This window comes from Petromyzon marinus, chromosome 77, assembly GCF_048934315.1.
Source record: "Petromyzon marinus isolate PM22_M1 ecotype Great Lakes invasive population chromosome 77, UKy_Petmar_22M1.pri1.0, whole genome shotgun sequence".
In the NCBI taxonomy this organism is placed as follows: Eukaryota; Metazoa; Chordata; class Hyperoartia; order Petromyzontiformes; family Petromyzontidae; genus Petromyzon; species Petromyzon marinus.
In genome coordinates, this window is record NC_133743.1 from 5,282,566 (window position 1) to 5,307,565 (window position 25,000).

The 25,000-nt window shown below is 53.4% G+C and overlaps 1 protein-coding gene across 1 annotated transcript in view; it reads right to left on the reverse strand.

The window, feature by feature from the left end:
• Positions 1-1,071: 1,071 nt before the first annotated feature.
• Positions 1,072-25,000, reverse strand: part of LOC116958412 (uncharacterized) — a 45,558-nt gene continuing 21,629 nt past the window's right edge. Inside the window, exons 7-14 of the mRNA XM_076056729.1 lie at positions 24,513-24,587; positions 22,350-22,425; positions 18,512-18,621; positions 13,800-13,988; positions 11,465-11,534; positions 7,613-7,698; positions 6,894-7,064; positions 1,072-3,361 (exon numbers count right to left, since the gene is read on the reverse strand). Coding sequence (XP_075912844.1) covers positions 1,274-3,361; positions 6,894-7,064; positions 7,613-7,698; positions 11,465-11,534; positions 13,800-13,988; positions 18,512-18,621; positions 22,350-22,425; positions 24,513-24,587 — 2,865 coding nt within the window. The 3' untranslated portion in view covers positions 1,072-1,273. The remainder of the gene's footprint in view (positions 3,362-6,893; positions 7,065-7,612; positions 7,699-11,464; positions 11,535-13,799; positions 13,989-18,511; positions 18,622-22,349; positions 22,426-24,512; positions 24,588-25,000) is intronic.

The window sequence follows — 25,000 nt, forward strand, 5'->3', positions numbered from 1 at the left end:
TGTAGAGATGAGTGTGTGTGTGTGGACAGGTGAGTGTGTGTGTGTGTACAGGTGTGTGTGTGTGTGTGTGTGCGTACAGGTGTGTGTGTGTGCGTACAGGTGTGTGTGTGTAGAGGTGTGTGTGTGTGTACGTACAGGTGTGTGTGTGTACAGGTGTGTGTACAGGTGTGTGTGTGTGTAGAGGTGAGTGTGTGTAGAGGTGAGTGTGTGTGTGTACTGGTGTGTGTGTACGTGTGTGTGTGTGTACAGGTGTGTGTGTGTGTGTGTGCGTACAGGTGTGTGTGTGTGCGTACAGGTGTGTGTGTGTAGAGGTGTGTGTGTGTACGTACAGGTATGTGTGTGTAGAGGTGTGTGTGTACAGGTGTGTGTGTGTACAGGTGAGTGTGTGTGTACATGAGTGTGTGTGTACAGGTGAGTGTGTGTGTACATGAGTGTGTGTGTACAGGTGTGTGTACAGGTGAGTCTGTGTGTGTGTACAGGTGTGTGTACAGGTGAGTGTGTGTACAGGTGTGTGTACAGGTGTGTGTGTGTGTGTGTGTAGGTGTGTGTGTGTGTAGAGGTGAGTGTGTGTACAGGTGTGTGTGTAGAGGTGAGTGTGTGTACAGGTGTGTGTATACAGGTGAGTGTGTGTACAGGTGTGTGGGTGTGTGTAGAGGTGTGTGTGTACAGGTGTGTGTGTGTAGAGATGAGTGTGTGTGTGTGGACAGGTGAGTGTGTGTGTGTGTACAGGTGTGTGTGTGTAGAGGTGAGTGTGTGTGTGTACAGGTGTGTGTGTGTGTGTAGAGGTGAGTGTGTGTGTGTGTACAGGTGTGTGTGTACAGGTGTGTGTACAGGTGTGTGTGTGTGTAGAGGTGAGTGTGGGTGTGTGTAGAGGTGAGTGTGTGTGTGTACTGGTGTGTGTACGTGTGTGTGTACAGGTGTGTGTGTACAGGTGTGTGTGTGTGCGTACAGGTGTGTGTGTGTGCGTACAGGTGTGTGTGTGTAGAGGTGTGTGTGTGTGTGTACTGGTGTGGTTAGCGCTACGCTGCGCTATGAACTTGGCGACCCGGGTTCGATTCCCGCTCACGGCCAACACCAGTGACGATTATCTGAACCGGTCCCGGGCCTCCCCTAGGTCGACTCAGCCTCAAATGAGTACCTGGTGCGGTGTGTAAACATTGCCACTGGGGAGACAAAGGCGGTCGGGCGTGGTGCTGGCCACCCACCCCCTCGTGTACCGATCCGGCCTTCATAGGTGCTCGCTAACAGCACTTGCCCCTACAGTCTGTTAAGGCTATACGGGGGATCTTTGTCTTTGTTTTTTTGTGTGTGTGTGTACAGGTATGTGTGTGTACAGGTGTGTGTATAGAGGTGTGTGTGTGTATAGAGGTGAGTGTGTGTGTGTGTGTATAGAGGTGAGTGTGTGTGTGTGTGTACAGGTGTGTGTGTATGTAGAAGTGAGTGTGTGTGTGTGTGTGTATAGAGGTGAGTGTGTGTGTGTGTGTACAGGTGTGTGTGTACAGGTGAGTGTGTGTGTGTGTGTGTATAGAGGTGAGTGTGTGTGTGTGTGTACAGGTGTGTGTGTATGTAGAAGTGAGTGTGAGTGTGTGTATAGAGGTGAGTGTGTGTGTGTGTATAGAGGTGAGTGTGTGTGTGTGTGTACAGGTGTGTGTGTATGTAGAAGTGAGTGTGAGTGTGTGTATAGAGGTGAGTGTGTGTGTGTAGAGGTGAGTGTGTGTGTGTGTGTAGAGGTGTGTGTGTATGTAGAAGTGAGTGTGAGTGTGTGTATAGAGGTGAGTGTGTGTGTAGAGGTGTGTGTGTACAGGTGTGTGTAGAGGTGTGTGTGTATGTAGAAGTGAGTGTGAGTGTGTGTGTAGAGGTGAGTGTGTGTGTGTGTGTACAGGTGTGTGTGTATGTAGAAGTGAGTGTGTGTGTGTATAGAGGTGAGTGTGTGTGTGTGTGTACAGGTGTGTGTGTATGTAGAAGTGAGTGTGTGTGTGTGTATAGAGGTGAGTGTGTGTGTGTGTATAGAGGTGAGTGTGTGTGTGTGTGTACAGGTGTGTGTGTATGTAGAAGTGAGTGTGTGTGTGTGTATAGAGGTGAGTGTGTGTGTGTGTATAGAGGTGAGTGTGTGTGTGTGTGTACAGGTGTGTGTGTATGTAGAAGTGAGTGTGTGTGTGTGTATAGAGGTGAGTGTGTGTGTGTGTATAGAGGTGAGTGTGTGTGTGTGTGTACAGGTGTGTGTGTATGTAGAAGTGAGTGTGAGTGTGTGTATAGAGGTGAGTGTGTGTGTATGTATAGAGGTGAGTGTGTGTGTGTACAGGTGTGTGTGTGTATAGAGGTGAGTGTGTGTGTGTGTGTGTACAGGTGTGTGTATGTAGAAGTGAGTGTGAGTGTGTGTATAGAGGTGAGTGTGTGTGTGTGTATAGAGGTGAGTGTGTGTGTGTGTGTACAGGTGTGTGTGTATGTAGAAGTGAGTGTGAGTGTGTGTATAGAGGTGAGTGTGTGTGTGTGTGTGTACAGGTGTGTGTGTATGTAGAAGTGAGTGTGTGTGTGTGTGTGTATAGAGGTGAGTGTGTGTGTGTGTATAGAGGTGTGTGTGTGTAGAGGTGAGTGTGTGTGTGTATAGAGGTGAGTGTGTGTGTGTGTGTACAGGTGTGTGTGTATGTAGAAGTGAGTGTGAGTGTGTGTATAGAGGTGAGTGTGAGTGTGTGTATAGAGGTGAGTGTGTGTGTGTGTATAGAGGTGTGTGTGTATAGAGGTGAGTGTGTGTGTGTGTATAGAGGTGAGTGTGTGTGTGTGTGTACAGGTGTGTGTGTATGTAGAAGTGAGTGTGAGTGTGTGTATAGAGGTGAGTGTGTGTGTATGTATAGAGGTGAGTGTGTGTGTGTACAGGTGTGTGTGTGTATAGAGGTGAGTGTGTGTGTGTGTGTGTACAGGTGTGTGTATGTAGAAGTGAGTGTGAGTGTGTGTATAGAGGTGAGTGTGTGTGTGTGTATAGAGGTGAGTGTGTGTGTGTGTGTACAGGTGTGTGTGTATGTAGAAGTGAGTGTGAGTGTGTGTATAGAGGTGAGTGTGTGTGTGTGTGTGTACAGGTGTGTGTGTGAGTACAGGTGAGTGTGTGTGTGTATAGAGGAGAGTGTGTGTGTGTGTACAGGTGTGTATAGAGGTGTGTGTGTGTGTGTGTGTACAGGTGTGTGTGTGTGTAGAGGAGAGTGTGTGTGTGTGTACAGGTGTGTATAGAGGTGTGTGTGTGTATAGTGTGCCTCCACTCACCGGTGAAGTGTAGCAGCTCCTGCCACTGCTTGCACAGATAGACGCGGATGTCCGTGCCCCCCACGGCTAGGTAGAGGCCGCTCTGGTCAAAGGTGAGGGATCTCACCTGCAACACGGTTCAGATCCACCGGGCAGCCCCGGTTAACACTCAACCCCCGGTTAACACTCAGCACCCTCCCGTAAACACACAGCCACTCCCGTTAACACTCAGCCACTCTCCTGTTAACACTCAGCCACTCCCGTTAACACTCAGCCACTCTCCTGTTAACACTCAGCCACTCCGGTTAACACTCAACCCCCGGTTAACACTCAGCCACTCCCGTTAACACTCAGCCACTCTCCTGTTAACACTCAGCACCCTCCCGTTAACACTCAGCACCCTCCCGTTAACACACAGCCACTCCTGTTAACACTCAGCCACTCCAGTTAACACTCAGCCACTCCGGTTAACACTCAGCCACTCCGGTTAACACTCAGCCACTCCAGTTAACACTCAGCCACTCCCGTTAACACTCAGCCACTCTCCTGTTAACACTCAGCCACTCTCCTGTTAACACTCAGCCACTCCTGTTAACACTCAGCCACTCCCGTTAACACTCAGCCATTCTCCTGTTAACACTCAGTCACTCCTGTTAACACTCAGCCACTCCCGTGAACACTCAGCCACTCCCGTTAACACTCAGCCACTCTCCTGTTAACACTCAGCCACTCCTGTTAACACTCAGCCACTCTCCTGTTAACACTCAGCCACTCCCGTTAACACTCAGCCACTCTCCTGTTAACACTCAGCCACTCCTGTTAACACTCAGCCACTCCCGTTAACACTCAGCCACTCCTGTTAACACTCAGCCACTCCTGTTAACACTCAGCACCCTCCCGTTAACACTCAGCCACTCCCGTTAACACTCAGCCACTCCCGTTAACACTCAGCCACTCCCGTTAACACTCAGCCACTCCCGTTAACACTCAGCCACTCCTGTTAACACTCAGCCACTCTCCTGTTAACACTCAGCCACTCCCGTTAACACTCAGCCACTCCCGTTAACACTCAGCCACTCCCGTTAACACTCAGCCACTCTCCTGTTAACACTCAGCCACTCCCGTTAACACTCAGCCACTCCCGTTAACACTCAGCCACTCCCGTTAACACTCAGTCACTCCCGTTAACACTCAGCCACTCCCGTTAACACTCAGCCACTCCTGTTAACACTCAGCACCCTCCCTTTAACACTCAGCCACTCCCGTTAACACTCAGCCACTCCCGTTAACACTCAGCCACTCCTGTGAACACTCAGCCACTCCCGTTAACACTCAGCCACTTCAGTTAACACTCAGCCACTCCCGTTAACACTCAGCCACTCCTGTTAACACTCAGCCACTCCCGTTAACACTCAGCCATTCTCCTGTTAACACTCAGTCACTCCTGTTAACACTCAGCCACTCCCGTTAACACTCAGCCACTCCCGTTAACACTCAGTCACTCCCGTTAACACTCAGCCACTCCCGTTAACACTCAGCCACTCCTGTTAACACTCAGCACCCTCCCTTTAACACTCAGCCACTCCCGTTAACACTCAGCCACTCCCGTTAACACTCAGCCACTCCTGTGAACACTCAGCCACTCCCGTTAACACTCAGCCACTTCAGTTAACACTCAGCCACTCCCGTTAACACTCAGCCACTCCCGTTAACACACAGCCACTCCCGTTAACACTCAGCCACTCCCGTTAACACTCAGCCACTCCTGTTAACACTCAGCCACTCCTGTTAACACTCAGCACCCTCCCGTTAACACTCAGCCACTCCTGTTAACACTCAGCCACTCCTGTTAACACTCAGCCACTCTCCTGTTAACACTTAGCCACTCCTGTTAACACAGCCCCTCCTGTTAACACTCAGCCACTCCTGTGAACACTCAGCCACTCCCGTTAACACTCAGCCACTCCCGTTAACACTCAGCAACTCCTGTTAACACTCAGCCACTCCCGTTAACACTCAGCCACTCCCGTTAACACTCAGCCACTCTCCTGTTAACACTCAGCCCCTCCTGTTAACACTCAGCCACTCCCGTTAACACTCAGCCACTCCCGTTAACACTCAGCCACTCCCGTTAACACTCAGCCACTCCCGTTAACAGTCACTCCCGTTAACACTCAGCCACTCCTGTTAACACTCAGCCACTCCTGTTAACGCTCAGCCACTCCTGTTAACACTCAGCCACTCTCCTGTTAACGCTCAGCCACTCCCGTTAACACTCAGCCACTCCCGTTAACACTCAGCCACTCCTGTTAACACTCAGCCACTCCTGTTAACACTCAGCACCTCCTGTTAACACTCAGCCACTCCTGTTAACACTCAGCCACTCCCGTTAACTCAGCCACTCCCGTTAACACTCAGCCACTCTCCTGTTAACACTCAGCCACTCCCGTTAACACTCAGCCACTCCTGTTAACACTCAGCCACTCCTGTTAACACTCAGCCACTCCTGTTAATATTCAGCCACTCTCCCGTTAACACTCAGCCACTCCCGTTAACACTCAGCCACTCCTGTTAACACTCAGCCACTCCTGTTAACACAGCGACTGCCTTTAACACTCAGCCACTCCCGTTAACACTCAGCCACTCCCGTTAACACTCAGCCACTCCTGTTAACACTCAGCCACTCCTGTTAACACTCAGCCACTCTCCTGTTAACACTCAGCCACTCCCGTTAACACTCAGCCACTCCCGTTAACACTCAGCCACTCCCGTTAACACTCAGCCACTCCTGTTAACACTCAGCCACTCCCGTTAACACTCAGCCACTCCCGTTAACACTCAGCCACTCCCGTTAACACTCAGCCACTCCTGTTAACACCGAACCATGCAGTGTGGTCGTAGTGGTGGAGGTGGTGGTGGTAGTGGAGGTGGTGGAGGTGGTGGTGGAGCCGGTGGTGGTGGAGGTGGTGGAGGTGGTAGTAGAGGTGGTGGTGGTAGTGGTGCCGCTGGTGGTGGTGGTAGTGGAGGTGGTGGAGGTGGCGTCGGTGGTGCCGCTGGTGCCGATAGTGGTGCCGCTGGTGGCGGTGGTGGCGGTGGTGATTGTGGCGGTGGTTGTGGTGGTGGTGGTGGCTGTGCCCGTGGTGGTGGTAGTGGTGGTAGTAGTGGAGGTGGTGGTGGTAGTGCCGGTGGTGGCGGTGGCGGTTGTGCCGGTGGTGGTGGTAGTGGTGGTAGTGGTGGAGGTGGTGGTGGTAGTGCCGGTGGTGGTGGTGCCGCTGGTGCCGATGGTGGTGCCGCTGGTAGTGGCGGCGGCGGTGGTTGTGGCGGAGGTGGTGGAGGTGGTGGTGGTTGTGGCGGTGGAAGAGGTGGTGGTAGTGGTAGTAGAGGTGGAAGAGGTGGTGGTAGTGGTGGTAGTGGTGGTAGTGGTGGTGGTAGTGGTGGTAGTGGTGGTAGTGGTGGTGGTAGTGGTGGTAGTGGTGGTAGTAGTGGTAGTGGTGGTAGTGGTGGAGGTAGTGGTGGTAGTGGTGGTGGAGGTGGAAGAGGTGGTGGTAGTGGTGGTAGTGGTGGTAGTGGTGGCGGTGGTGGTGCCGCTGGTGACGTCGGCGGTGGTTGTGGCGGTGGTGGTGGAGGTGGTGGTGGTTGTGGCGGTGGTGCCGCCTCACCTGATAAGAGTCCTCCAGGCTGATGGTCTTGAAGTTCTTCAGCTTGCGCAGGTCCCAGAGCTTGACCTGGGAGTCGTCGGCCGCCGTGGCCAGGTAGTAGCCGTTCTCGGAGAACGAGATGGCCGACACGGCGCCAGAGTGGCCCGGGAAGTTAGCCACGTTGGTGCGCTCCTGGTGGGCGGGGTGGTGGGGGGGAGAGTGGGGGGGGAGTGGGGGGGGGAGAGTGAGTGGGTGGGTGAGTGGGTGGGTGGGTGGGTGAGTGAGTGAGTGGGTGGGTGGGTGAGTGAGTGAGTGGGTGGGTGAGTGAGTGGGTGGGTGGGTGAGTGAGTGGGTGGGTGGGTGAGTGGGTGAGTGAGTGAGTGAGTGGGTGGGTGGGAGAGTGAGTGAGTGAGTGGGTGGGTGAATGAGTGAATGGGTGAGTGAGTGGGTGAGTGAGTAAACGGGTGAGTGGGTGAGTGAGTGAGTAAACGGGTGAGTGGGTGAGTGAGTGGGTGAGTGAGTGAGTGAGTGGGTGAATGAGTGGGTGAATGAGTGGGTGAGTGAGTGAGTAAACGGGTGAGTGAGTGAGTGGGTGAGTGAGTGAGTGAGTGGGTGAATGAGTGGGTGAGTGAGTGAGTGGGTGAGTGAGTGGGTGAGTGAGTGAGTGGGTGAGTGAGTGGGTGAGTGAGTGGGTGAGTGAGTAAACGGGTGAGTGAGTGAGTGAGTGGTGAGTCGATTGCCTTGAGATCCCAGATCTTGATCTGGGAATCCACGGTACCCGTCCCGAAGATCAACCCGTCCGGGTGGAACTGCGCGCAGGTCAAAGCTGCACACAAACAGACACACACACACAGTGTACACACACAGTGTACACACACAGTGTACACACACACACAGTGTACACACACACACAGTGTACACACACACACAGTGTACACACACACAGTGTACACACACACAGTGTACACACACAGTGTACACACACACACAGTGTAAACACACACAGTGTACACACACACACAGTGTACACACACACACACAGTGTACACACACAGTGTAAACACACACAGTGTACACACACAGTGTACACACACACACAGTGTACACACACACAGTGTACACACACAGTGTACACACACACAGTGTACACACACAGTGTACACACACACAGTGTACACACACACACAGTACACACACACACAGTGTACACACACAGTGTACACACACAGTGTACACACACAGTGTACACACACACACACAGTGTACACAGTGTACACACACACAGTGTAAACACACACAGTGTACACACACACAGTGTACACACACACACACAGTGTACACACACACAGTGTACACACACACAGTGTACACACACACAGTGTACACACACACAGAGTACACACGCAGTGTACACACACACAGTGTACACACACACACACTGTACATACACACACACAGTGTACACACACAGTGTACACACACACACAGTGTGCACACACAGTGTACACACACAGAGTGTACACACACACACAGTGTACACACACACACAGTGTACACACACACACAGTGTACACACACAGTGTACACACAGTACACACACAGTGTACATACACACACACACACACAGTGTACACACACAGTGTACACACACACAGTGTACACACACAGTGTACACACACAGTGTAAACACACACAGTGTACACAGTGTAAACACACACAGTGTACACACACACACAGTGTACACACACAGTGTACACACACAGTGTACACACACAGTGTACACATACACAGTGTACACACACAGTGTAAACACACAGTGTACACACACACAGTGTACACACACACACACAGTGTACACACACACACAGTGTACACACAGTGTACACACACACAGTGTACACACACACAGTGTACACACAGTGTACACACACAGACACACACACAGTGTACACACACACACACACAGTGTACACACACACACACAGTGTACACACACAGTGTACACACACACACAGTGTACACACACAGACACACACACAGTGTACACACACACACACAGTGTACACACACACACACAGTGTACACACACACACACACAGTGTACACACACACACAGTGTACACACAGTGTACACACACACACACAGTTTACACACACACAGTGTACACACACACAGTGTTACACACACACCTGTACACAGTGTACACACACAGTGTTACACACACACCTGTACACAGTGTACACACACCTGTACACAGTGTACACACACACACACACAGTGTACACACACACACACAGTGTACACACACACACAGTTTACACACACACAGTACACACACACAGTACACACACACACACAGTGTACACGCACACAGTGACACACACAGTGTACACACACACAGTGTACACACACAGTGTACACACACACACGTATACACACACAGTGTACACACACACACGTATACACACACAGTGTACACACAGACACACACAGTGTACACACAAACACACACAGTGTACATACAAACACACACAGTGTACACACACACACGTGTACACACACAGTGTACACACACACAGTGTACACACAAACACACAGTGTACACACACACAGTGTACACACAAACACACAGTGTACACACACACACGTGTACACACACAGTACACACACAGTGTACACACACACACACACAGTGTACACACACACACAGTACACACACATACACACACACACGTGTACACACACACACACAGTGTACACACACACAGTACACACACACAGTGTACACACAAACACACACAGTGTACACACACACACAGTACACACACAAACACACACAGTACACACAGTGTACACACACCCATACACAGTGTACACACACACAGTACACACACACACACACACAGTGTACACACACACACACAAGTGTACACACACAGTGTACACACACACAGTGTACACACAAACACACACAGTGTACACACACAGTGTACACACACACACACAGTACACACACACACAGTGACACACACACACACGTGTACACACACAGTGACACACAGTGTACACACACACACAGTGTACACACACACACAGTGTACACACAGTGTACACACACACAGTGTACACACACACAGTGTACACACAGTGTACACACACAGACACACACACAGTGTACACACACACACACACAGTGTACACACACACACACAGTGTACACACACACAGTGTACACACAAACACACACGTGCACACACACACACAGTACACACACACAGTGTACACACACACAGTGTACACACACACACGTGTACACACAGTGTACACACACACAGTGTACACACACACAGTGACACACACACACAGTGTACACACACACAGTACACACACAGTACACACACAGTGTACACACACACAGTACACACACACAGTGTACACACACACAGTGTACACACACACACACGTGTACACACACAGTACACACACAGTGTACACACACACAGTGTACACACACACAGTGTACACACACAGTACACACACACACAGTGTACACACACACAGTGTACACACACACACACACAGTGTACACACACACACACACACAGTGTACACACACACAGTACACACACAGTGTACACACAGTACACACACACACGTGCACACACACACACGTGTACACACACAGTACACACACAGTACACACACACACACGTGTACACACACAGTACACACACACAGTGTACACACACACACACGTGTACACACACAGTACACACACAGTGTACACACACACAGCACACACACACAGTGTACACACACACAGTGTACACACACAGTACACACACACACAGTATACACACACACTGTGTACACACACACACACAGTGTACACACACACACACACAGTGTACACACACACAGTACACACACAGTGTACACACACACAGTACACACAGTGTACACACACACAGTACACACAGTGTACACACACAGTACACACACACGTGCACACACACACACGTGTACACACACAGTACACACACAGTACACACACACACGTGTACACACACAGTACACACACACAGTGTACACACACACACAGTACACACACAGTACACACACAGTGTACACACAAACACACACAGTGTACACACACACACAGTACACACACACAGTGTACACACACACACGTGTACACACACACGTGTACACACACAGTGTACACACACAGTACACACACACGTGTACACACACACAGTACACACACAGTGTACACACACACAGTACACACACACACGTGTACACACACAGTGACAGGCGTGTACACACACACAGTGTACACACACACAGTGACACACACACAGTGACACACACACAGTGTACACACACACACAGTGTACACACACAGTACACACACAGTACACACACACAGTGTACACACACACACACAGTACACACACAGTGTACACACACAGTGACACACGTGTACACACACACAGTGACACACACAGTGTACACACACACACACAGTGTACACACACACAGTGTACACACACAGTGACACGCGTGTAGTAGCCGTGTGTGGACTCACCACTAGGCATGTTCTCGTCGATGACCTTGGTGAGCACTTGGCCCGTGTGGATGTCCGAGAAGGCCCAGTGCTGGAAAGGCAAAGGTCCCCCGTGTAGCCTCAACACACTGTCGGGGCAAGTGCTGCTAGCTAGTAGCCCCTACTCACTCACTCACTCTCAAACTCACTCTCACACTCTCACACTAACTCACACACACTCACTCTCACACACACTCAGTCGCACACACTCACACTCACACATTCACTCACTCGCACACACACTCACTCACACACTCACTCATTCACTCACTCACTTACTTACACACTCACGAACTCACTCGCACACTCACTCGCACTCACTCACACACTCACACACTCACTCATACACTCACTCACACGCTCTCACTCACACGCACACTCGCTCACTCACTCGCACACTCACACACTCACACACTCACTCACACACTCACTCGCACACACACACTCACACTCACTCACACACTCACTCACACACACACACACACTCACTCACACACTCACTCATACACTCTCACACTCACTCGCACACACACACTCACTCGCACACTCACTCTCACACACACTCACTCACTCACACACTCACTCACTCTCACACTCACTCACTCTCACACACTCACTCACTCACTGACTAGGTGGGTGACTAGGCGTGTAACTAAACGGGTGACTAGGCGGGTAACTAGGTGGGTGACTAAACGGGTGACTAAACGGGTGACTAAACGGGTGACTAAGCGGGTGACTAGGCGGGTAACTAAACGGGTGACTAAGCGGGTGACTAGGTGGGCGACTAGGCGGGTGACTAAGTGGGTGACTGGTTGGGTGACTAGGTGGGTGACTAGGTGGGTAACTAAGCGGGTGACTGGTTGGGTGACTAGGTGGGTAACTAAGTGGGTGACTAAGCGGGTGACTAGGCAGGTAACTAAACGGGTGACTAAGCGGGTGACTAGGCGGGCGACTAGGTGGGTGACTAAGTGGGTGACTAGGCGGGCGACTAGGCGGGTGACTAGGCGGGTGCCTGGTTGGGTGACTAGGTGGGTGACTAGGTGGGTAACTAAACGGGTGACTAGGCAGGTGACTATGTTGGTGACTAGGTGGGTAACTAAACGGGTGACTAGGTGGGTGACTAAGCGGGTGATTAGGTGGGTGACTAGGTGGGTAACTAAGCGGGTGACTGGTTGGGTGACTAAGCAGGTGACTATGTTGGTGACTAGGTGGGTGACTAAGTGGGTGACTAGGTGGGTGATTAGGTGGGTGACTAAGCGGGTGACTGGTTGGGTGACTAGGTGGGTGACTAAGCGGGTAACTAAACGGGTGACTAGGTGGGTGACTAGGTGGGTAACTAAACGGGTAACTAAGCGGGTGACTGGTTGGGTGACTAGGTGGGTGACTAGGTGGGTAACTAAGCGGGTGACTGGTTGGGTGACTAAACGGGTGACTAGGTGGGTGACTAGGCGGGTGACTAAGCGGGTGACTAGGTGGGTGATTAGGTGGGTGACTAGGTGGGTGACTAAACGGGTGACTAGGTGGGTAACTAGGCGGGTGACTAGGTGGGTGACTAGGTGGGTAACTAGGCGGGTGACTGGTTGGGTGACTAAGCGGGTGACTGGTTGGGTGACTAAACGGGTGACTGGTTGGGTGACTAAGCGGGTGACTAAACGGGTGACTAGGCGGGTGACTAGGTGGGTGACTAGGTGGGTGACTAGGCGGGTGACTAAGCGGGTGACTAAACGGGTGACTAGGCGGGTGACTAGGTGGGTGACTGGTTGGGTGACTAAGCGGGTGACTAAACGGGTGACTAGGCGGGTGACTAAGCGGGTGACTAGATGGGTGACTAAACGGGTGACTAGACGGGTGACTGGGCGGGTGACTAAGCGGGTGACTAGGCGGGTGACTAGGCGGGTGACTGGTTGGGTGACTAAACGGGTGACTAGGTGGGTGACTAAACGGGTGACTAGGCGGGTGACTAAACGGGTGACTAGGTGGGTGACTAGGTGGGTGACTAGGCGGGTGACTAGGTGGGTAACTAGGCGGGTGACTGGTTGGGTGACTAAACGGGTGACTAAACGGGTGACTAGGCGGGTGACTGGTTGGGTGACTGGTTGGGTGACTAAGTGGGTGACTAAACGGGTGACTAGGCAGGTGACTGGTTGGGTGACTGGTTGGGTGACTAGGCGGGTGACTAAACGGGTGACTAGGCGTGTGACTATGTTGGTGACTGGTTGGGTGACTAAGTGGGTGACTAGGCGGGTAACTAAACGGGTGACTAGGTGGGTGACTAGGTGGGTGACTAAGTGGGTGACTATGCGGGTGACTAGGCCACCTGGTCGTCACTGGAGGACAGCACGTAGTCGCCCGTGGCGTGCAAGCTCAGTCCGGTGACGGCTCCGTCATGAGCACGGATCAGCTGTGAGCAGGACGAGGTGGAGGAGGTGGAGGAGGTGGAGGAGGTGGACGCTGAGACGGCCCATACACGGATGGTGGAGTCGGGGGAGGCGGAGAGAACCACGTCCTGGGGAGAGAGACACGGGGAGGGAGAGAGAGAGAGACACGGTGAGACACGGGGAGAGAGACACGGTGAGATACGGGGAGACACGGTGAGACACGGGGAGAGAGACACGGAAAGAGAGACACGGTGAGATACGGGGAGAGAGACACGGTGAGACACGGGGAGGGAGACACGTCCTGGGGAGAGAGACACGGGGAGGGAGAGAGACACGGGGAGAGAGAGACACGGTGAGACACGGGGAGAGAGACACGGTGAGATACGGGGAGAGAACCACGTCCTGAGGAGAGAGACACGGTGAGACACGGGGAGAGAGACACGGTGAGATACGGGGAGACACGGTGAGACACGGGGAGAGAGACACGGAAAGAGAGACACGGTGAGATACGGGGAGAGAGACACGGTGAGACACGGGGAGGGAGACACGTCCTGGGGAGAGAGACACGGGGAGGGAGAGAGACACGGGGAGAGAGAGACACGGTGAGACACGGGGAGAGAGACACGGTGAGATACGGGGAGAGAACCACGTCCTGAGGAGAGAGACACGGTGAGACACGGGGAGAGAGACACGGTGAGATACGGGGAGAGAACCACGTCCTGAGGAGAGAGACACGGGGAGGGAGGGAGACACGGGGCGAGAGAGACACGGTGAGACACGGGGAGAGAGACACGGTGAGATACGGGGAGAGAACCACGTCCTGGGGAGAGAGACACGGGGAGGGAGAGACACGGGGAGAGAGAGACACGGTGAGACACGGGGAGAGAGACACGGTGAGACACGGGGAGAGAACCACGTCCTGGGGAGAGAGACACGGGGAGGGAGAGAGACACGGGGAGAGAGAGACACGGTGAGGCACGGGGAGAGAACCACGTCCTGGGGAGAGAGACACGGGGAGGGAGGGAGACACGGGGAGAGACACGGTGAGACACGGGGAGAGAGACACGGTGAGACACGGGGAGAGAACCACGTCCTGGGGAGAGAGACACGGGGAGGGAGGGAGACACGGGGCGAGAGAGACACGGTGAGATACGGGGAGAGAGACACGTCCTGGGGAGAGAGACACGGGGAGGGAGAGAGACACGGGGAGAGAGAGACACGGTGAGGCACGGGGAGAGAACCACGTCCTGGGGAGAGAGACACGGGGAGGGAGGGAGAGAGAGACACGGTGAGATACGGGGAGAGAGACACGGTGAGATACGGGGAGAGAGACACGGTGAGACACGGGGAGAGAGACACGGAAAGAGAGACACGGTGAGATACGGGGAGAGAGACACGGTGAGACACGGGGAGAGAGACACGGAAAGAGAGACACGGTGAGATACGGGGAGAGAGACACGGGGAGAGAGACACGAGGAGAGAGAGAGAGACACGGGGAGAGAGACACGGGGAGAGAGACACGGGGAGAGAGACACGGGGAGAGAGACACGAGGAGAGAGAGAGAGACACGGGGAGAGAGACACGGGGAGAGAGACACGGTGAGGCACGGGGAGACACGGGGAGAGAGACACGGGGAGAGAGACACGGGGCGAGAGACACGGGGGACACGGGGAGAGAGACACGGTGAGACACGGGGAGAGAGACACGGGGAGAGAGAGATACGGGGAGAGAGACACGGTGAGACACGGGGAGAGAGACACGGTGAGAGATACACGGGGAGAGAGACACGGGGAGAGAGAGACCGGGGAGAGAGAGACAGGGGGAGAGAGACACGGAGAGAGACACGGGGAGAAAGAGACACGGGGGAAGAGAGACACGGGGGGAGAGAGACACGGGGAGAGAGAGACACGGGGAGAGAGAGACACGGGGAGAGAGACACGGGGAGAGACACACGGAGAGAGACACACGGGGAGAGACACACGGGGAGAGAGAGACAGGGGGAGAGAGACAGGGGGAGAGAGACACGGAGAGAGACACGGGGAGAGAGAGACACGGGGGGAGAGAGACACGGGGGGAGAGAGACACGGGGAGAGAGACACGGGGGAAGAGAGACACGGGGGAAGAGAGACACGGGGGAAGAGAGACACGGGGAGAGAGAGACACGGGGAGAGAGACACGGGGAGAGAGACACGGGGGAAGAGACACGGGGGAAGAGAGACACGGAGAGAGACACGGAGAGAGACACGGGGGGAGAGAGACACGGGGAGAGAGAGGCACGTGGGGAGAGAGACACGAGGAGAGAGAGACACGGGGAGAGAGAGACACGGAGAGAGACACGGAGAGAGACACGGAGAGAGAGACACGGGGAGAGAGAGACCGGGGAGAGAGAGACAGGGGGAGAGAGACACGGAGAGAGACACGGGGAGAAAGATACACGGGGGAAGAGAGACACGGGGGGAGAGAGACACGGGGAGAGAGAGACACGGAGAGAGACACGGAGAGAGACACGGGGAGAGAGACACGGGGAGAGAGAGACAGGGGGAGAGAGACACGGAGAGAGACACGGGGAGAAAGAGACACGGGGGAAGAGAGACACGGGGGGAGAGAGACACGGGGAGAGAGAGACACGGGGAGAGAGACACGGGGAGAGAGAGACACGGGGAGAGAGACACACGGGGAGAGAGACACGGGGAGAGACACACGGGGAGAGACACACGGGGAGAGAGAGACAGGGGGAGAGAGACAGGGGGAGAGAGACACGGAGAGAGACACGGGGAGAGAGAGACACGGGGGGAGAGAGACACGGGGGGAGAGAGACACGGGGAGAGAGACACGGGGGAAGAGAGACACGGGGGAAGAGAGACACGGGGAGAGAGAGACATGGGGAGAGAGACACGGGGAGAGAGACACGGGGGAAGAGACACGGGGGAAGAGAGACACGGAGAGAGACACGGGGGGAGAGAGACACGGGGAGAGAGAGGCACGTGGGGAGAGAGACACGGGGAGAGAGAGACACGGGGAGAGAGAGACACGGAGAGAGACACGGAGAGAGACACAGGGAGAGAGACACGGGGAGAGAGAGGCATGTGGGGAGAGAGACACGGGGAGAGTGAGACACGGGGAGAGAGAGACACGGGGCGAGAGAGACACGGGGAGAGAGACACGGGGAGAGAGAGACACGGGGAGAGAGACACGGAGGGAGAGAGACACGGCGAGAGAGAGAGACACGGGGAGAGAGAGAGACACGGGGAGAGAGAGACACGGGGAGAGAGAGACACGGGGAGAGAGACACGGGGAGAGAGACATGGGGAGAGAGAGACACAGGGAGGAGACACGGGGGGAGAGAGACACGGGGAGAAAGAGACACGGGGAGAGAGACACGGGGGAAGAGAGACACGGGGAAGAGAGACACGGAGAGAGACACACGGGGAGAGACACACGGGGAGAGAGAGACAGGGGAGAGAGACAGGGGGAGAGAGACACGGAGAGAGACACGGGGAGAGAGAGAGACACGGGGGAGAGAGAGAGACACGGGGAGAGAGAGACACGGGGGAGAGAGAGAGACACGGGGAGAGAGAGACACGGGGAGAGAGAGACATGGGGGAGAGAGAGACACGGGGGGAGAGAGACACGGGGAGAGAGAGACATGGGGAGAGAGACACGGGGAGAGAGAGACACGGGGAGAGAGACACGGGGAGAGAGAGACACCGGGAGAGAGACACGGGGAGAGAGAGACACCGGGAGAGAGAGACACGGGGAGAGAGAGACACCCGGAGAGAGAGACACGGGGAGAGAGAGACACCGGGAGAGAGAGACACGGGGAGAGAGAGACACCCGGAGAGAGAGACACGGGGAGAGAGAGACACCGGGAGAGAGAGACACGGGGAGAGAGAGACACCCGGAGAGAGAGACACCGGGAGAGAGAGACACCGGAGAGAGAGACACGGGGAGAGAGAGACACCCGGAGAGAGAGACACGGGGAGAGAGAGACACCGGGAGAGAGAGACACGGGGAGAGAGAGACACCGGGGAGAGACACGGGGATGGTGATGTTGATGTTGTTGATGTTGTTGATGTTGTTGTTGTTGATGTTGTTGTTGTTGGTGATGTTGATGTTGTTGATGTTGTTGTTGTTGTTGGTGATGTTGTTGATGTTGTTGATGATGTTGATGTTGTCTTTGTTGGTGATGTTGTTGGTGATGTTGTTGATGTTGTTGATGTTGATGATGATGTTGTTGGTGATGTTGTTAGTGATGATGATGATGTTGTTAGTGATGATGATGTTGTTGATGTTTTTGATGATGTTGGTGATGTTGTTGTTGATGTTGTTGACGATGATGTTGTTGTTGATGTTGTTGATGATGTTGTTGTTGATGATGATGTTGTTGATGTTGTTGTTGATGTTGTTGATGTTGTTGATGTGGATGTTGTTGATGTGGATGTTGTTGATGTTGTGGATGTTGTGGATGTTGTTGATGTTGTTGTTGATGTTGTTGATGTTGTTGTTGATGTTGTGGATGTTGGTGATGTTGTTGATGTTGTTGTTGATGTTGTTGTGATGATGTTGTTGATGATGATGTTGTTGATGTTTGTTGGTGATGTTGTTGTTGATGTTTGTTGATGATGTTGTTGTTGTTTTTGATGTCCATCACCTGCGTGGGATGGAACACCACCGAGGTGACTTTCTTGCTGTGCCCCTTCAGCGTCGCCACGATCTGCTCGGAGCTCTTGTCAAACACCACCACGCTGCGGTCCGCACCGCCTGTAACCACGGCAACCACGTCATCACCACGGCAACCACCACGGCAACCACGTCATCACCATGGCAACCACCACGGCAACCACGTCATCACCACGGTAACCACGTCATCACCACGGCAACCACGTCATCACCACGGTAACCACCACGGCAACCACGTCATCACCATGGCAACCACGTCATCACCACGGCAACCACGTCATCACCACGGCAACCACCACGGCAACCACGTCATCACCATGGCAACCACGTCATCACCAGGGTAACCACCATGGCAACCACCACGGTAACCAGGGCAACCACCACGGCAACCACCACGGTAACCACGTCACAACCACGGCAACCACCACGGCAACCACCACGGTAACCACGTCATCACCACGGCAACCACCACGGCAACCACCATGGTGGTTACCATGGCAACCACCATGGTAACCACAACAACCACGATAAGCACAGGGCCTGGTGAGTGGGTGAGCGAGCGGTGAGTGGTGAGTGAGTGGGTGGTGAGTGAGTGAGTGGTGAGTGGGTGGTGAGTGAGTGAGTGGTGAGTGAGTGAGTGGTGAGTGAGTGAGTGAGTGGTGAGTGAGCGGGTGAGTGGGTGAGTGGGTGAGTGGTGAGTGAGTGGGTGGTGAGTGAGTGGTGAGTGAGTGGTGAGTGAGTGGTGAGTGAGTGAGTGGTGAGTGAGTGAGTGGTGAGTGGTGGGTGAGTGGGTGAGCGATGAGTGAGTGGTGAGTGGGTGGGTGAGTGGTGAGTGAGTGGTGAGTGAGTGGTGAGTGAGTGGTGAGTGAGTGAATGGTGAGTGAGTGGTGAGTGGTGAGTGAGTGGTGAGTGAGTGGTGAGTGAGTGTGTGAGTGAGTGAGTGTGTAAGTGAGTGAGTGAGTGGTGAGTGAGTGAGTGTGTGAGTGAGTGGTGAGTGTGTAAGTGAGTGAGTGAGTGGTGAGTGAGTGAGTGAGTGTGTAAGTGAGTGAGTGAGTGAGTGGTGAGTGGTGAGTGAGTGAGTGAGTGGTGAGTGAGTGGGTGTGTAAGTGAGTGAGTGAGTGGTGAGTGAGTGGTGAGTGAGTGTGTGAGTGAGTGGTGAGTGAGTGGTGAGTGAGTGTGTAAGTGAGTGAGTGAGTGGTGAGTGAGTGAGTGTGTAAGTGAGTGAGTGGTGAGTGAGTGGTGAGTGAGTGTGTAAGTGAGTGAGTGGTGATTGAGTGAGTGAGTGGGTGTGTAAGTGAGTGAGTGAGTGGTGAGTGGGTGAGTGAGTGAGTGTGTAAGTGAGTGAGTGGTGAGTGATGAGTGGTGAGTGAGTGGTGAGTGAGTGAGTGAGTGGTGAGTGAGTGGGTGTGTAAGTGAGTGAGTGGTGAGTGAGTGAGTGAGCGGTGAGTGAGTGGTGAGTCACTGAGTGGGTGAGTGAGTGGGTGAGTGAGCAGTGAGTCACTGAGTGGGTGAGTGAGTGGTGAGTGAGTGAGTGAGTTTGAGTGGTGAGTGAGTAGGTGAGTGAGTGAGTGAGTAAGTGAGTGAGTGGTGAGTGGTGAGTGAGTGAGTGGTGAGTGAGTGGTGAGTGAGTGAGTGAGTGGTGAGCGGTGTGTGAGTGAGTGGTGAGTGGGTGAGTGAGTGGGTGAGTGAGTGGTGAGTGAATGGTGAGAGTGTGTAAGTGAGTGAGTGTGTAAGTGAGTGAGTGAGTGGTGAGTGAGTGAGTGTGTGAGTGAGTGGTGAGTGTGTAAGTGAGTGAGTGGTGAGTGGTGAGTGAGTGAATGGTGAGTGAGTGGTGAGTGGTGAGTGAGTGGTGAGTGAGTGGTGAGTGAGTGGTGAGTGAGTGTGTAAGTGAGTGAGTGAGTGTGTAAGTGAGTGAGTGAGTGGTGAGTGAGTGAGTGTGTGAGTGAGTGGTGAGTGTGTAAGTGAGTGAGTGAGTGGTGAGTGAGTGAGTGAGTGTGTAAGTGAGTGAGTGAGTGGTGAGTGGTGAGTGAGTGGTGAGTGAGTGGGTGTGTAAGTGAGTGAGTGAGTGAGTGGTGAGTGAGTGTGTGAGTGAGTGAGTGGTGAGTGAGTGGTGAGTGAGTGTGTAAGTGAGTGAATGAGTGGTGAGTGAGTGAGTGTGTAAGTGAGTGAGTGGTGAGTGAGTGGTGAGTGAGTGTGTAAGTGAGTGAGTGGTGATTGAGTGAGTGAGTGGGTGTGTAAGTGAGTGAGTGAGTGGTGAGTGGGTGAGTGAGTGAGTGTGTAAGTGAGTGAGTGGTGAGTGATGAGTGGTGAGTGAGTGGTGAGTGAGTGAGTGAGTGGTGAGTGAGTGGGTGTGTAAGTGAGTGAGTGGTGAGTGAGTGAGTGAGCAGTGAGTGAGTGGTGAGTCACTGAGTGGGTGAGTGAGTGGGTGAGTGAGCAGTGAGTCACTGAGTGGGTGAGTGAGTGGTGAGTGAGTGAGTGAGTTTGAGTGGTGAGTGAGTAGGTGAGTGAGTGAGTGAGTGTGTAAGTGAGTGAGTGGTGAGTGGTGAGTGAGTGAGTGGTGAGTGAGTGGTGAGTGAGTGAGTGAGTGGTGAGCGGTGTATGAGTGAGTGGTGAGTGGGTGAGTGAGTGGGTGAGTGAGTGGTGAGTGAATGGTGAGAGTGTGTAAGTGAGTGAGTGAGTGGTGAGTGAGTGAGTGAGTAAGTGAGTGAGTGGTGAGTGAGTGGTGAGTGAGTGTGTAAGTGAGTGAGTGAGTGGTGAGTGAGTGAGTGAGTGGGTGTGTAAGTGAGTGAGTGAGTGGTGAGTGGGTGAGTGGGTGAGTGAGTGAGTGTGTAAGTGAGTGAGTGGTGAGTGAGTGGTGAGTGAGTGGTGAGTGAGTGAGTGAGTGACTGGTGAGTGAGTGGGTGTGTAAGTGAGTGAGTGGTGAGTGAGTGAGTGGTGAGTGAGTGGTGAGTGAGTAAGTGAGTGAGTGGTGAGTGAGTGAGTGGTGAGTGAGTGAGTGGTGAGTGAGTGGTGAGCGGTAAGTGAGTGGTGAGTGGTGAGCGGTGAGTAAGTGAGTGTGTGAGTGGTGAGTCACTGAGTGGGTGAGTGAGTGAGTGGTGAGTGAGTGGTGAGTGAGTGGTGAGTGAGTGGTGAGTGGTGAGCGGTGAGTGAGTGAGTGAGTGGTGAGTGAGTGAGTGGTGAGTGAGTGGTGAGTGAGTGAGTGAGTGATGAGTGGTGAGTGAGTGAGTGGCGAGTGAGTGAGTGGTGAGTAAGTGGTGAGTGAGTGGTAAGTGAGTGGTGAGTGGTGAGCGGTGAGTAAGTGAGTGTGTGAGTGGTGAGTCACTGAGTGGGTGAGTGAGTGAGTGGTGAGTGAGTGGTGAGTGAGTGGAGAGTGGTGAGTGAGTGAGTGGTGAGTGAGTGAGTGAGTGGTGAGTGGTGAGCGGTGAGTGAGTGGTGAGTGAGTGGTGAGTCACTGAGTGGGTGAGTGAGTGGTGAGTCACTGAGTGGGTGAATGAGTGGTGAGTGAGTGAGTGGTGAGCGGTAAGTGAGTGGTGAGTGGTGAGTGAGTGGTGAGTGAGTGGTGAGTGGTGAGCGGTAAGTGAGTGGTGAGCGGTGAGTGAGTGAGTGGTGAGCGGTAAGTGAGTGGTGAGCGGTGAGTGAGTGAGTGGTGAGTGAGTGGTGAGTGGTGAGCGGTAAGTGAGTGGTGAGCGGTGAGTGAGTGGTGAGCGGTGAGTGAGTAAGTGTGTAAGTGAGTGAGTAGGTGAGTGAGTGAGTGGTGAGTGAGTGGTGAGTGAGTGGTGAGTGAGTGGTGAGCGGTGAGCGACGCTCACCCGTCAGGACGCGGTTTGTATCGGTGGGACAGAGGTCCATGGCGAGGATGCCGGGCACACTGGCACTGTGGAGACCCTGCACACAACAACCACCACCACCACCATCAATACTACAACCACCACCACCACAACAACCACCACAACCATCACCATCACCACCACCACAACCATCACCACCACAACCACCACAACCATCACCATCACCACCACAACCATCATCAATACTACAACCATCAATACTACAACCACCACAACCATCACCATCACCACCACAACCACCACAACCATCACCACCACAACCATCACAACCATCAATACTACAACCACCACAACCATCACAACAACCACAACCACCACAACCATCAACACAACAACCACCACAACCACCACAACCATCAATACTACAACCACCACAACCACCACAACCATCAACACTACAACCACCACAACCATCACCATCACCACCACAACCACCACAACCATCAATACTACAACCACCACAACAACCACAACCACCACAACCATCAACACAACAACCACCACAACCATCAATACTACAACCACCACAACCACCACAACCATCAACACTACAACCACCACAACCATCAACACTACAACCACCACAACCACCACAACCATCAATACTACAACCACCACAACAGCTACCCCAACAACCACAACCATCAATACTACAACCACCACAACCATCACCATCATCAATATTACAACCACAACCATCAATACTACAACCACAACCATCAATATTACAACCACCACCACAACCCCAACCATCACCATCACCACCACAACCACCACAACCATCAATACTACAACCACCACCACCACCACAACAACCACAACCATCACCATCAATACTACAACCACCACAACCATCAATACAACCACCACCACAACCACCACAACCATCAATACTACAACCACCACCACAACCACCATCAATACTACAACCACCACAACAACTACCACAACAACCACAACCATCAATACTACAACCACCACAACCATCATCAATATTACAACCACAACCATCAATACTACAACCACAACTATCAATATTACAACCACCACCACAACCCCAACCATCACCATCACCACCACAACCACCACAACCATCAATACTACAACCACCACCACCACAACAACCATCACCATCAATACTACAACCACCACAACCATCAATACAACCACCACCACAACCACCACAACCATCAATACTACAACCACCACCACCACAACCACCATCAATACTACAACCACCAGTACCACCACCACAACCACCATCCAATGAAGGGGGCATGGGAGCGTGGCGGTGAGGTGTGGGAAGCTGTAAGCCCCAGGCTACTTTGGGCTCGCCTTCCCATCAACCGGAGGCGAGGAGTGGTGGTCCTGGTTACTTATGCCCCCACCGAAGACGAACATCCGTGGAGGGATGCAGGCAAAGCCGATGAGTCAGATGCCTTCTATGACCTCCTGCCACAGGTGCTGGCTAAAGTGGCCTCTCGGGATAGAGTCATCATGTTGGGTGACTTCAATGCCCGAGTTGGTCATGATACTGGCACCTGGTCTGGAGTGATTGGAGGGCATGGGCCAGATCAGCTCAATAACGGTAGGAGGCTGCTAGATTTTTGTGCAGCCAATGGGCTTGTAATTACCAACACGCTGTTCCGGCATCGGCGCATCCACACAACATCGTGGATGCATGCCGGGTCCAAGCAAGAACTTCTGCTGGACTACATAGTGACGGACCAGCGGATGCGAGCCCATGTCCTTGACACCAGGACCTACCGTGGAGCTGATCTGCCCTCCCACCATCGACTAGTCATCTGTAAGATGCGCCTGCCATTCTTCCGCTCCGGTGGTGGGTGTACACCCAGGACCCCATTCGCACCCTTAGTGGCCTGGTCTCAGCTAGCTGATGAAAGTTGCGAGTGAGAATTTCACCGTCGCCTGCGGCTGGGGTTGGCATCGTCCCCGACTCCTCCTGATGTCGAGGGTAAATGGGCGAGGTTTAGGAACCACCACAACCATCACCACAACCACCACCACTACAACCACCACAACCACCACCACAACCACCACCACAACCACCACCACAACCACCACTCCCCTAACGTCCCCCCACGTCTCCACCCCCCACCGTACCACGTGAGAGGCAGTGGGTTGATATTTCCCGAGCTCCTCAGCACGAACCAACTCCTCTGGGACTACCTTGCCCCTCTGTGGAGACACACACAGTGAGACACACACACAGTGAGACACACAGTGAGACACACACACACACAGTGAGACACACAGTGAGACACACACACAGTGAGACACACACGGTGAGACACACACAGTGAGACACACACACACAGTGAGACACACACAGTGAGACACACACACTGAGACACACACACAGTGAGACACACACACACGGTGAGACACACACAGTGAGACACACACAGAGAGACACACACACAGTGAGACACACACAGTGAGACACACACAGTGAGACACACACACAGTGAGACACACACACAGTGAGACACACACACACAGTGAGACACACACACACAGTGAGACACACACAGTGAGACACACACACACAGTGAGACACACACACACAGTGAGACACACACAGTGAGACA